Here is a 14,817-nt window from a genome sequence, read left to right on the forward strand (position 1 = left end):
CCCCCCCCCCCCCCCCGAGTGCTGGGATTAAAGGCGTGCGCCACCACACCCGGCAACTTTTTTATTTTTAATTTTTTTAATTTTTAATTTTTTTTTATGTGCATGCGTGTATTGCCGGCATGTAGGTAAGTGTACCTATGCAGTGCAATGCCTGGGGAGGTCAGAAGAGGCTGTCGGATCCCCTAGGACTGGAGTCACAGACAGCCTTAGGTGCCATGTGGGAGCTGGGATTCGAACCCGGGTCTTCTGCAAGAACAACCAGTGTTCTTAACCGCTGAGCCACCTCTCTAGCCCCCCCTCGAGAACTATTTTAATGACAAAAAAGTTTCTTCCTTGATATAAAGAGACACACAGATCTTAATTTCTAGAACTAGTGAAGTTCTCTAATCTGAAGTTGGGTGTTTCTAGTGTTCAGTTCATTCAATCTACCTGTAGCTTTCTCAACACAGTGTTGTTTGAGGCAGGGTCTCACTTTGTAGGTCAGGCTATTCTGCAGCATACCATGTAGCTTAGGCTGGCCTCAAACCTGTAGCCATCTGCTGTCATGAGCCACCCCTGTCCAGCTTCAGACCCAGCCTTGTAAGGTGACTATGGTACAATGCTAAAGAAAACAAGAGGGCTGGTGAGACGGCTCATGGGGTAAAGGCATCGCCACCAAACCTGAGAGGTGGCATTTGTCCCCTGGTCCCACATTGGTGGAAGGAGAGAACATACTGTCACACACAAGTTGTCCCCTGATACACACATGCGTGCACAAACACACACACACACACACAAAATGTAAAAAAAAAGAAAAATTATGGAATAGTCCCTTAAAATTAATGGCTTGGTTTTGTTATAGATCCCGCCAGCACCACCAAGACCTGATTTTGATGCTTCACGGGAAAAGCTACAGAAGCTTGGAGGAGGGGAAGGATCGATGACAAAGGAGGAATCCACAAAGATGAAATAGGAGCTGGAAGCGTATATGATGGTTTTGTTGTGCTTTTGTTAATTGTGCTTGTTTTAATGGCTTTTGGGCGGGGGGACTCTCTGGTGTCCCATTATTTTAGTCATTTCACCATGGTGACTCTGAAAGATCCAGGTTTATTTAAGTCATATCAGCTAGCATTAATGATGATGATCAGAGCCTAGAGGAAAATTAGAGTTGTCTCCATTGTCAGATTCTTTAAATTAATTTAAATAAATTCTGAAATCTAAAAGCTTATAAAAAAAAACAGTGGGAAGAGAACATGACTTTTAAAAGCAGAATATAAATTTCAAAAATTGTTTTTAAGGCCTCAGTTATTACCAACCTAATTCTCTTTCTCAATATGTACCTCCTCTAAAACTTCCAGTTTGTGTAGGGAGAGTGTGCTGAGCAACTTTTTGCATGTTTTCTTTAAAACAAAATACTGAAAAAAAAAAACAAAAAACCAAAAACCTGGCATGGTGGCACATACCTGTAATCCTAGCATTGGGAGGTATAGACAGGAAGATCAGCAACTCAAGTTCAGCCTGGGCTACATGAGACCCTATCTCAAAAATAAAATATAAAAGTGCTTGGATATATAATTTCCTTTACTCTGCCAGCTGCTTCTGACTTAAAGGAAAAGAATAGGGGCAAACTAATGAGAATAGTTAAGAAATTTTTTATTATTAAATGACTATTCATGGGACATGGAAGAGATGGCTCAAAAGTTAAGAGCACTTGCTGCTCTTATAGAGGACCAGAGATTCGGTACCTAGACCCACATTAGATAGCTTACAACTGCCTGTAACTCCAGCTGTAGGGAATCTGACACCTTCTTCTGGCCTCCACTGGCACTCTCATGCACTCACACATACACAAAAATTAATAAAATGCTATTAGTTTCATATACACTCAGAACATATCAAATCCTTGAAAAAATATGGAATTTTAATATTTGCTGAAAATAGTTCCCCCCCTTTTAAACTAAACTTTCAAACTTTGTATTTTCAATACGTTATTTTATTTTATTTTTTTTTTAGCAAGGAAACTTTATTCCAAAGCAAAGGGAAAAATACAGATCAGAGTTACACTGTTGAGTAATAGTGAGGGTAGAGGTGGTGAGATGGCCCAGTAGTAAAGCACTTTCCAAGCAAGCCTGCTTGAGTTCAAACCCTGGAATCCACCTAAAGATGGAAGGAGAGAACCGACTCCATAAAGCTATCTTCTGACCACCACATGCATGCCATGACAGACATGCACAGTGAAAAAAGAAAACAATGCCAGCGGGCCATGTGAGTGGGAGCACTCAAGGGCCTTACCAGTATTTTGAGAGTTGTCCAGGGAAGGATTTTTCCTGTATTACTGTCACTCCCATTTCTCTTTTTCTGGCCATTTTTCCCTTTCATGCATTTCCTTTACTTTTCTGCTTAGTTTGTTTTCAAGCAAATCTTCACACTGCTGCTAGATGCCTTCTGAATTCTAAGTACATACTTTTGCTGAAAAATAAGTAAGCTGAGTGTGATGACGCACACTTTTAGTCCTAACACTCCAGGGGTAGAGACTGGTAGATCTCTGTGAGTTTGAAGCTAACCTAGTCTACATAGTGAGTTCCAGGCCAGTTGGGGCTACACAGTAAGACCCTATCTCAAAATAAAAAGATTATTAAGCAAAGTAGGTCTTTGTCAAAGTGTAACATGACGGCTGTTGTAGGCCGGGCAACAAAAAAGAAAAATTTATTTTTGAGATAGTGTCTCCTTGTAGTCCCAGCTGGCTACTTAGACCAGGCTGACCTCTACCTCACAGAGATCCACCTGCCTCTGTCTCCTAATGGCTAGGATTAAAGGTACATACCACCACACCCAGCCCATCCCATACATTTCTCATGGTTAAAGGAAGTCCTGAATTAAGTTTTTAGTTGTCACTTTTCTATATAGCAGTGTTTGACCAAGTCAGGTGAGAGGACTACTTGGAACAGTTCAGGTAAGCTTGGAAAACATGACTTCTGCAGGCCTTCATAGACCATCTGAATCTTCCAGAGTGACACCTGAGTATTTTACCAAACTCCTCTTTTATTTACTTGTAAAATTAAAAAGAAAAAAAAAAATTTTATCCCCACCTGGCCCAGAAATCACTATGTAGACCAGGCCGGCCTTGAACACACAGAGATCCGCCTGCCTCTACCTCCCGAGTGCTGGGATTAGGTCTTTTTGAGACAGGGTCTCCCAGTAGTCCCAGCTGTCCTGGAACTTGCTATGTAGACCAGGCTGGCTTTGAACTCATAGACAACCCCCAGCCTCTGCCTCCTGAGTGCTGGGATTAAAGGCGTTCCCTACCATGCCCCGCTTTAAAAGGAAATTTTTAGAGGATTTTTTTTTTTAAGATGGTCTCAGGTAACTCAGGTTGGCCTGGAACTTGCCTTATAGTTGAGGATGACATAGAATTCCTTCCTGATCCTTCTGCCTTCCCCTCCCAAGTGCCACTAATAGCTCCAGGATTGGTGGTGCATGCCTTTAATCACAGCACTTGGGAGGCTGAAGCAGGCAGACTCTGAGTTCAAGGGTAGCCTGATCTGGTCTACATAAGGACTTCCAGGCCAACCAGGGCTATGAGACCCTGTCTCAAAAAAACAAACAACAACAAAAACCTACTAATATACCCGACACTTATGAACACTTTAAGTTTAGAAACTGGGATCCTTTTGAGATTTCCATTTAATGTCTAAGAATAAGAGAGACTACTGGTGTAACCTCCAAAAATGCTCACTTAGATTGTCTTTCTTTCAGTTGAGTGTGTGAGGGAAAAAGAAAAAAGAAAAACTTGAAGATTTTTTTAAAAAACATGGTTAAATCAGCAGATGGAGTAATTGTTTCAGGAGGAAAGGTAAGATTTATACTTATGTACAGCATTATTGGTTGAGAATGAGAATATACTTTGGGTATTTTTGAACCATGGTTTTACTTCGTAGCACTGAGTGGCCTGGTATTCACAGAGATCCACCTGCCTCTGGCTTCTGAGTGCTGGGATTTAAGACTTATACCATCACACCTGATGAGAGAGACTACACCTTAAGAACAAAAACAGAGTCTTCCCATAGCCCCAGCTAGCTTGGAACTTGCTATGTGGACCAGACTGATCTTGATCTCAGAGATCTGTCTGCCTTTGCCTCCTGGATGCTGGGATTGAGGGTGTGGATGCACTCCTGAGGACTCGGCTGCTTCTCCTTAGATGCTGCTATGCAGAGATAGTAAGTGTAAACCACTATCAGGACTTTGGTAATCTAAGAACATTTCTGAACATGTAAGATGTATTGAATTCTAGCACATTTATTCAGTCTTCATTATAACCCTGCAAGTTAGATTTATTTATTCCCATTTTTTTTGTCTTTTTGAGACAGGGTTTTCATGTAGCCCTAGCTGTCCTGGAACTTGCCATGTAGACCAGGCTGGCCTTGAACTCACAAAGGTCCTCGTGCCTCTGCCTCCCAAGTGCTGGGATTAAAGGTGTGCACCACCACGCCCTGCTTATTCTCATTTTTACACAAAGAAAACTGGTACATGGGAAGTGATGGTTAAATCATTTTGTTAATGTGGACTCTTGCTTTCAGTCTTCAAATTACATCATGTCAATGACACTTCGAATGAATGGTTGCTAGAAAGCACTGTTAGAAATTTTTATTTTAAATGTGTATCTAGCCTTATTTCAAGGAAAATATCAAAGATTGTATATGTCACTGCTCCCAAATAGCTTATTTGGCTGAGTTCATATAAGCATTTAGATAGACCAGGCCACCTCCAATGACCCACGAAATGCATACTATTAGACCAAGAAAAATAGGTTTTCACTTCTAGATACCAGAATTTTTATTTATTTTTGCTCTTTTTGAGACAGGGTCTCTCGACAGCCTCAGCTGTCCTGGAACTCACTGTGTAGAGCAGGCTGGCCTTGTACTCACAGAGATCTGCCTGCCTCTGACTCCACAGTGCTGGCTGGGATTAAAGGCGTGTGTCACCACACCACATCAAAAGCAATTGATTACTAGGGAGCAATAACATGTTTGTAGCAGCAGAGGGCAGGCAGGTCCATGTTTCAGGATGAATTACATGAGGCTTTCTGGGTCCTCGCTGTAAAACTATAGGTTTCTTTCTTGGTACGTAGAAAGAAATGAGTCTTTTAAAAGTCTCAGCATGTGGATGAGGTCAGCATAAGACCTGATTTTTACAGGATTGCTGTGCTGTTTTCCTGATGATGTTTTTCTGTTTATAATGATGACACATTAGGTTAAAGCAAGCAAGTGAAAAGAGCTCATGCATTCTTCTCATCCTGCAGGATGTAGATGATTCCTTTGAACACGAACGGACCCTCCTTTTAGAATATCATAACCGAGTTAAGGATGCATCTGCTAAATCTGACAGGATGACAAGATCTCACAAAAGTAAGACTCTTCTGCGGCTAAAACTTACTTTTTTAATTGAGTAATTGTAAAGTTGACATGTTCCTTACAGTTTATTAAAGTCTGAACATAGAACAACATTTAAAAATTTTAACCCAGTGTGGTAACCGACACCTTTAATCCTAGCACTCAAGAGGCAGAGGCAGGCAGATCTCTGTGAGTTCCAGGCTAGCTGGGACTACAAGGAGACCCTGTCTCGAAAAGACCAAAACAAACAAACATACATTTAAATTTTTTATTAGAATGAGTGCATTAGTTTTCTGTTGCTGTGATGGAAACCATGACCAAGGGAACTTATAAAAAGTATTTAGCTTACAGTTCCTGGGGAATTACAGTCCTTCATGGGGAGAGGAGGGGGCAGGAACAGAAGAGGTGTTATAGGTATATGCCATTATACCAAGTATTTTTGTTTTTGTTTTTGTTTGAGACAGTCTCACTATTTAGCCTTGGCTGGTCTCAGACTTATATAGATCTGCCTGCCTCTGCCTCCCAAGTTCTGAGATTAAAGTCATGCACCAAGCCCAGCCCTATTTTTTTAAAAGACTTATTTTATCTATATGAATGTTTTGCCTGCATGTACATAGGTGTACCACATGCAATTCCTGTGGGGACAAGAAGAGGGCATTAGATCAAAGAACTGGAGTTACAGACAATTGTTAGCTGTCATGTGGGAATCAAAGCCAGATCCTGTGTAAGAGTAGCAAGTATTCTTAACTGCTGAGCTATCTGACAAGCTTCCATACCTAGTGTTTATGTGGTGAAAACCTAGGGCTCTATGCATACTAAACAAGCACTCTACCAACTGAGCTATAATCCTACCCCTTTCCCCCAAGTGAGTGAGTTGGTCCTTGAATTTGTGATCCTTCTGCCTCAGCAGCCCCAAGACCCTTTTAAAAGTGAGTCTGAGTGCTGAGCACGGTGGTGCATGTCTTTTTTCCAGCACTTGGGAGGCAGAGGCAGGAGGATCTCAGTGAGCTCAAGACCAGCCTGGCCTATATACTGAGTGTCAGGCCAGTTGGGGCTACAGGGAGACCCTGTCTCCAAAGGACCAAAAAAAAAAAAAAAAAAAAAAAAAAGCTAGTCTGTGCTGGTTTTGTTAGTGTATACTTGTAATCCCGTTGTTTGGGGCCAGTCTGGGCTATATAACAATAAGAAGACATAAAAAATGTTTTTAAGTGGTTGACAAGATGACTCGGTGAATAAAGGTGCTTGCTATGTAAGCCTGTTGACCTCAGTTCAAATCCCAGAATTCACATAAAGATGGAAGGAGAGAACCAACTCTAGAGTTATCCTCTGACCACCACACTTATGCTGTGGCATGTGTGTGTCCATACACACACTATGTACACACACCACAATAGCAATAAGGTTTAAGTAAATTTTTAAAAAAAATTGTTTTAGGGTCTGGTGAGATGGCTCAGCGGTTAAGAGCACTGACTGCTCTTGCAGAGGACCCGGGTTCGATTCCCAGCACCCACATAGCAGCTATGAACCATCTTTAACTCCAGTTCCAGGGGAATCCGAAGCCCTCTTCTGACCTCTGTGGCACTGCATGACACGGGTGCACTCACATACATGTAGGCAGTACACTCATACACATAAAATAAAAATAATAAATAAAATATTTTTTAAAAGCTTTTTTGTTTTGTTTTTTTGTTTTGAAGCAAGGCCTCTCTGTAGCCCCAGCTGGCCTAGAAATTGGTATGTAAACCGGGCTGGCCTCCAACAGAGATCCACCTGCCTCCTCCTGAGTCCTGGGATTAAGGTATGCACCAGCACACCCAGCAAATAATGTTTTTTAAGGAGGAAGAAGGAAAGAAGGAAAAGAAGAGACAGGAAGGGAACGAACTGAAGAAAGTGATTCCTGTCCATTTGGCCAAATGGATGAGAGGATGGTGCTGCCAGCTGCGGTGGTGCACACCTTTAATCCAGCATCTGTCTGAGTTCGAGGCCAGCCTGGCCAACAGAGTGAGTTCCAGACCAACCAGGGCTACACAGTAAGACCCTGTCTTTTAAGAAAAAAGACAATGGTGAGCCTATATTAATAAATGGTAATCACAAAGTAAAATGAGACGGGGAATGGTTGCATGCTTACAGTCCCAGCACTAAGGAGACAGAGGGTTATGAGTTCAAGGTCAGCTTGAGCTTTGGGTTACCTTCCAAATTTTAGAATTATTGGTATACCACCACACCTAGTTTATTCTGAATTTATTTATAGAACTGTCAGGGGCCTGGGGAGATGGCTCAGTGGTTAAGAGCACTTGCTGCTCTTGCAGTGGACCCATGTTTGGTATCCGGCACCCACATGATGGCTAACAACCATCCACTAACAACTCCATTTCCAAGAGGTCCAGGATCTGACTCCCTCTTCTGGCCTCTTCTGGCATTGCATGCACTGGTGCACTCACATAGGTAAAAATAAAAAATAGACGAGTAAATAAATAAATGTTGGGGCTGGAGAGATGCTTTAGTGGTTAAGAGCACTAACTATTCTTGCAGAGGTTCGAGTCCCAGCATCCACATGACAGCTAACAACCATTGGTAACTCCAGTTCAAGGGACTCTGGTGCTCTCTTCTGACTTCCACAGACATTGCATGACACAAATCTGTTTACATGCATGCAGACAATGCACTTATAAGATAAAGGAAAAATAATAAAAATTTAAAATAAATAAATAAATGTTTAACATCTATTCCCACAAATCCAAACTCTGCCATAGTTTGCAAGACCTTTTCGCCTAAAATGCTTCCAGTTTGTCCATTTCCAAGCCCCTTGTTTCCAGCAGTCCCACAGTGCTCTCTGAATGTGTGCCTTTCTTTGATGCCTTTGACCTTTCCCCATGTCAATATTTCCCCTTAGTCAATATTCTCTCCCTTTGCCATCATGTTGCATTACGGCTGTTTAGGTCATTTCCTTTAGTGGATATTTTGTATTACATTTTGCACATAGGTTCTCCGTAAGTGTTTTTAAATCAGCAAATGAATATATTCTTAAAACTTGTTTTTAAATTCCTCAGATTTTCTCTGTAGGTGGTGGGGATGATTACAATAGAATTGGGTCTTCACTGTATGCTTTAGGACCTCAGGACTCTACAGATGTATGCAAGTAAGGATTGTAATTACAGATATTAACAGCAGTAAAGCAGAGAAACGGCTTTGTTGGCAGTAAGGAAACAGCACTGGTCATCTAGATGGGCATTTCGGAATGCTTTTGCCAAGCCACTTATGATAAATGTTCATGAATTAGTGTTGATACCTTTTTTACAATGTGGAATACTACACAAATGTGCTATTATTTCATTGGACATCAAAGTAAACTCTTTTATAAACACCTTGCTTCTTTCCCCCACCCACAGCTCCCACCCCTCCCCCAGAACTGGAGACCAAGCACAAAGCCAAGGGCTTACTAAGCAAGGTAGCACCCTACCACTGAGCTAAATCCCCAGTGTTGCCCCCCCTTTTCCTGTGGGGTAAACTTGTTTTGTTGGGTCTCCCTGTAGCCCCAGCTAGTCTGGAACTTGTTATGTAGACCAGGCTGACCTCGATCTCACAGAGATCCTTCTGCTATCTCCTGATGCTGAGATTAAAGGCATGCACCACCATCCCTTTTTTGTCACATGGTCACATGGAACCCAGTCAGGCCTCAAACTTACTAGTCACCAAGGATAATCCTCCTGCCTCTGCTTCCCCAGTTCTGAGATTGCAAGTGTGCCTGGCACTCAAATTGAGTTTGCAATTTTATTTACTTAATTAATTAATTTATTTATTGGTCTTTTTAAGAGAGGGTCTCCCTGTAGCCCCAGCTGGCCTGAAACTCCCATGTAGACCAGGCTGGCCTTGAACTCACAGAGATCTGCTTGTCTCTGCCTCCTAAGTGCTGGGATTAAAGGCATGAGCCACCACTCCTGGAAAATGCTCTTTTAATATATGACTTAGACTGTCATGAGATCATTGAAATGGAATGAGTTCTGTAACAGATTTTACATAAGCACTTTATAATCAGAGGTGCAGGGAGATTTTTGTTATACTAGTTAAGTCTTCAGTTAGCAAGATCATTCAATTTTATGTAATGAAACAAGAATGTTCTTTATTAATATGCTTTGGGGCATTTTCCCTAAACAGTTAAAGTGGGAGATTATTCAAATGCTGCTTCTGATAAAAAAATGTTCTTTTACAGATGTTTCCTCAAAGTTTCAGAACTGTTTGATAAAACAAGAGTAAGTATTAATTCTAGAGCTCTGTTACATAGAATTGCACTAATAGTACTGTGTTGTATACATAAGAAAAATGAGGCAGAAGAGATGGCAGAGCCTCTGACGTCCACATATGTACTGGGGCTGGTACTCCCATCCCCTGAAGCAAATGTAAAAACAATGTAAAAAAAAAAGTATCAAATGCCAGGTGTGGTGGCCCACACCTATAATCCCATAATCCCAGCATTTAGGGATTCAAGGTTAGGCAAGAGGATTGTTTGCTTTAAGACCATCTTGAACTATATAGCATGACCCTATCTCAAAAAAACAAAACAAAAAAAACCCCCAAAAACCAAAAAAACCAGGGCCTGTGAGATGGCTCAGTGAAAAGGTACTTGCTGTCAGGCCTGGTAACCATAGTTCAATCCCCAGAACCCACATGGTGGGAGGAGAAAACCCACTCCCCAAAGCTGTTGACCTGCACACAAGCATCGTGCATAGATACCCACAAACACACACATATATACAAGCATGCACAAAATAAAGCATAAATGTAGAAAAATATTCTAGGGTTGAAGAGATGATTCAGCAGTTAGGAGCAATTCCTGCTCTTCCAGAGGACCCTAGTTCTGTTCCCCAGCATCTAGGTTTGGCAGTTCACAACCACCTACAACTCCAGCTCTCAGGAATTCAGTGCCCTCACCTGACCTCCATAGGTACCCATGCTCATGTGGCATACATATGCAGAAACATATATACCTACGCATAATTAAAAATAGAATAAATCTAAGCTGGGTGTGGTGGCACACACCTTTAATCCCAGCATTGGGGAGGCAGAGGCAGGCAGATCTCTGTGAGTTCAAGGCCAGCCTGGTCTATGTAGTAAGATCCAGCCCAGCTGGGGCTACAGGGAGACCCTGTCTCAAAAAGAGCCCTCAAAATTTAATTAATTAATTAAAAAGCAGAATAAGTCTTTTTTCTTTATTTTTTTGTTTTTGTTTTGTTATAAGAAAAAAACTATAATTTAAAAAATATTTTACTTATTATTTTTGTTTTGTGTGTATGAGCGTATTATGTGCATGTAGGTAAGTGCACCCGCCTCGTGCAATGCCTACGGAGGACGGATGAGGCTGTCGGATCCCCTGGGACTGGAGTTACAGACAGCTGTTAGCTGCCATGTGGATGTTGGGATTTGAACCCGGGTCTTCTGCAAGAACAGCCAGTGTTCTTAACCGCTGAGTCATCTCTCCAGACCCAGGAAAAACTATTCTTTAAAAGATCCACCTGCCTCTGCCTCAGGAGGGCTGAGATTAAAGGTGTCCAGCACCACACCCCACTTTTTTTTCCATTTTGGGTGGTATCACAAAGGAGAACAGCTTTTTAACGGGAAGGAAGAGGAAGGGCAGAGGAGTACAAAATGGAATGGGTTCTGAGTTGTGGCTTCAGTACGGCTACATTATAAAAAAACAGCATTTCTCTCTGTGTGTGCCGGCGCAGTCGCACACAGGCCACGGTTGGTGTGTGGAGGTCAGAAGACAGCTTTCAGGAGTTGGTTCTCGCCTTTTAAGCACTGTGGGTTCTGGGAACCAAATTCAAGTCGTAAACTTGGCAGCAAAGTGCAGTTACCCGCTGAGCCAGCTTACCATCCCTCTACACATTGTTAAGAAAATTGCTCAGAGCAGAATGCGATTGCTGATTTAATGCCCAGTTTTTCCCATTTTCAGAAAATAGAAGCAGGAGTGTCTGCTGATGAGGACCTCAAACTGTCTGACCTTTTAAAGTACTACTTAAGAGAGTCTCAAGCCGCCAAGGTAACCACTCATTTCTTTTATCGTTTTGTTTTTAAATATTTTTATTAGTTTGAGTTATGTGTATGTGTGTCTGTGTGGGTTGTGCACATGAACGCAGTGCTGGAGTTAATAAGCTGTTGTGCAGTCCAGCATGGACCTCTAACTCACGCATATCCACCAGCCTCTGCCTCCCAAGTGCTGGGATTAAAGTCACGCACCACCAGGTTTAACCACTGTTCATTTCTTCAGAGATTATCGAGTTTAAGATTGTAAAGAATGCTGGGTGTGGTGGTGCACACCTTTAATCCTGTCACACGGGAGGCAGAGGCAGGTGGATCTCTGTGAGTTTGAGCCAGCATGGTTAACATAATAACTTCGAGGCCAGTTGGGGCTACAGGGAAACCATGTCTCAGAAAGACCAAAAAAAAAAAAAAAAAAAAGACTGAAGAGTTTACATAACTATATTTTCAAGCTGTGCGTAACGATGCATGTCTGGAATCCTAGCAGTTAGTGGACTGAGACAGGAAGAATGATTTTGAGGCTTGTTTGGGCTACATAGTGAGACCCTACCTCAAAAAAGTGTTATGAAAATATTTTTCTTTTTTGCAGGTATTGTAGGATAGGGGCCTTTATGTAAAAGTTGCCTCTGCAAACTTATTTTTTAATTTTGGTGGTTTTGTTTGCTTGTTTTTGGAAGGGTGGGATTCAGAGTCACTATGTAGACCAGGCTGGCCTGAAATTCCCTATGCAACCCAGGCTGGTTTTGAACTTGAGGCAGCTCTCTTGCTCTCCCTGAAATTGGTGGGGATGGCTAAACAGCACTGTGCACATAGTAAAATCCCCAGCACCCACATGGTAGCTAACAGCCGTCCTTAATTCCAGTTCCAGGGAGTCCAACATCCTCTTCTAGCCTCCGTGGGCATTGCGCACACATGGTACACTTACACACATGCAGGTAAAACACTCATACACACAAAATCTAGCCAGATGTGTTGGTGCACTTTAGTTGTAGTATTTGAGTGGCAGAGCAGGTTGATCCCTGTGAGGTCCCGGCCAGCTAGGGCCAAAGGAAGACCCTGTCTCAAAAAGCCAAAGGAAAAAAATTTAGAAGCTGTACTTTATAAAAAAAATGTTTAGGCCTAGGAGCATAACTAGTGGAAATGTGTGAGGCCCTGTGCTCAACCTGCAGAACAAAGCAGGAAAGTGTTAGGAGAGCCCTGGCATGTGGCTCTCACGAATGTGCTCACCTTGCTTGCAGTGGTGGTGTGGAACTGCTGGCAGGATGCAGCATGCACTGTGAACGCTGCTTTACAGGATCTCCTCGATAGAAGATCTCCGTCACTTGTGGACTATGAAAACGCCAATAAAGCACTGGACAAGGCAAGAGTGAAAAACAAAGGTGTTCTGCAGGCTGAAACGTCCCAACAGTTACGTTGTCAGAAGTTTGAAAAAATATCAGAATCTGCAAAACAAGGTACTGTTACTTTAGCCTTTCATCACAAGGCATGCTCAAGATAAGTATAGAATTCTTTTTGTTTTGTTTTTGTGTACAGAACTTATAGATTTTAAAAGAGGAGTTGCTGCACTCAGAAAAAAATTAGTGGAGCTTGCAGAATTAGAACTGAAGCGTGCAAAGGTCATGTCACTAAAGATCGAAATATCTAAATGACAATTTAAAACTAAGACACTTGTTTTTTTTTTTCAAGACAGGGTCTCCTTGTAGTCCCAGCTGGCCTTGAGCTTGCTATGTAGATCAGGCTAGTCTTGAGTTCCCTATGTAGACCAGGCTGGCTTTGAACTCACAGAGATCCACCTGCCTCTGCTTCAGAGTGCTGGGATTAAAGGCATGCGCCATCACGCCAGCTAAAGAGTGCTTGCTGCTCTTACAGAGGATCCAAGTTTGGTTCCTAGCACCTTGGTCAAGGGGCTCACAACCACTTCTAACTTCAGCTCCATGTGATCCACTGGCCTCTTCTGGCCTCTGTTGGCACCTGCATGTGACATGGCATACAGAACATACATGAACAAATGAAAAAATAGAATAAATCTGTTTTTATTTTTTAATTTTATTGTTTTTGTTTTGTTTTAAGGAAAAACTATTCTTTAATTTTTTAAAAAAATTTATTATTTTTATTTTATGTGTATGAGTATATTGCCAGCATGTAGATAAATGCACCCATGTCATGGAACTGCACTTTATTTACTTATTTCCGGTCTTTTTGAGACAGGGTCTTCCTGTAGCCCCAGCTAGCCTGGATCTTGCTGCGTAGACCAGGCTGACCTTGAACTCAGAGAGATCCACCAGACTCTGCCTCTGGAGTGTTGAGAAAGGCATCTGCTGCCACCACACTTGGCTCATTATGGCAGTCTTAAGAAATAAGTGTTAAGAAACGAGGCATGGTAATATATGCCTATAATCCTAACATTCCCCAGACTAAGGCAGGAGAATCACCACAAGTTCCAGGCCAGCTGGGCTACATAGTGAGACCCCGTCTCAGAAAGAAAAAGAGAACAAGAAAGAATCCCCTCCCCCATTCCTATCTTCTTTTCTTCTCCCTCATTCTCTACCAGATCATCAAAATCTTCACGCTGAGGGTTGGACCCTGATCATGCTAGGGAAGCATTCTACCATGGAGCCACATCCCCAGACCAAATCAAGACAGTCTTAAGTGCTTAAGAGTCTCTAGGGCTGAGTGGTGGTGAGTGCCTTTAATCCTAGCACTCCAGAGAGAGAGGCAAGTAGATCGCTGAGTTCTAGGCCAACCAACTGAGTCTACATAACAAGTTCCAGGCCAGCCAGGGCTATATAGTGAGACACTTATCTCAAAAAAGAAAAAAAGAAAGAAAAAAGGAAATTTTGTCCCTGCTCTAAGGGAAGGAAGTGGAGGTTTGGCTGTCAGCCAGGGTTTCTCTTCAGGTAATTAGGCCTTCTGCATGTGCAGGGGGCTGTTGTGGTCTTCGAGAGGAGAGGCCATAATGGCAAAAACAAAGTCAACAGTAGTGCAAATGGAGCAGAAGAGGCAGAGGCAGGGCTTGCTGTGGAAGCCCTGGGATGTGGGGCCTGAGGAAGCAAAGGAATGAACGGTTGGGAAGGGCACACCAGTGAGTAAGAAGGTGAGAGGTGCAGTCAAAGTGTTATTGGTTAGACAGTTTCTGTTGCAGAGTGGCCTTCTTACTGTTCCAGCTCTCTCCACCCTGGAAGTCCTAGTCTGGTCCTTTACCTCTTCTAAGGAGAGTTTACTAAATATATGTTCTTCAGAAAGAGTTTATCTTCACTTATTAAGAATTGTGTCTTGGACTATTGGGCAGCTGATTACTACTGGGTGAGGAAGAGCTGATCTTTAAAGGAATGACTCTAGAGAGACTGACTAGACCTCAGTGGATGAACGTGCAGAGACATCTGGCAACACTACCTTGACTCAATAAACCTTA

General features: G+C 42.4%; 1 protein-coding gene across 1 annotated transcript; it reads left to right on the forward strand.

Moving 5' to 3' along the window:
- Positions 1-3,740: 3,740 nt before the first annotated feature.
- Positions 3,741-13,054, forward strand: LOC103742639 (sorting nexin-6-like; the record flags this gene model as incomplete). The annotated part of the gene is made up of 7 exons (XM_008843706.1): positions 3,741-3,832; positions 5,279-5,384; positions 8,433-8,508; positions 9,580-9,619; positions 11,320-11,406; positions 12,700-12,859; positions 12,939-13,054. Coding segments are annotated over 7 exons (677 nt in total), but the record flags the coding sequence as incomplete, so codon positions are not given.
- Between the last annotated feature and the right edge of the window lie 1,763 nt (positions 13,055-14,817).

Source organism: Nannospalax galili, unplaced genomic scaffold (assembly GCF_000622305.1).
Source record: "Nannospalax galili isolate Female #2095 unplaced genomic scaffold, S.galili_v1.0 scaffold1242, whole genome shotgun sequence".
Lineage (NCBI taxonomy): Eukaryota > Metazoa > Chordata > Mammalia > Rodentia > Spalacidae > Nannospalax > Nannospalax galili.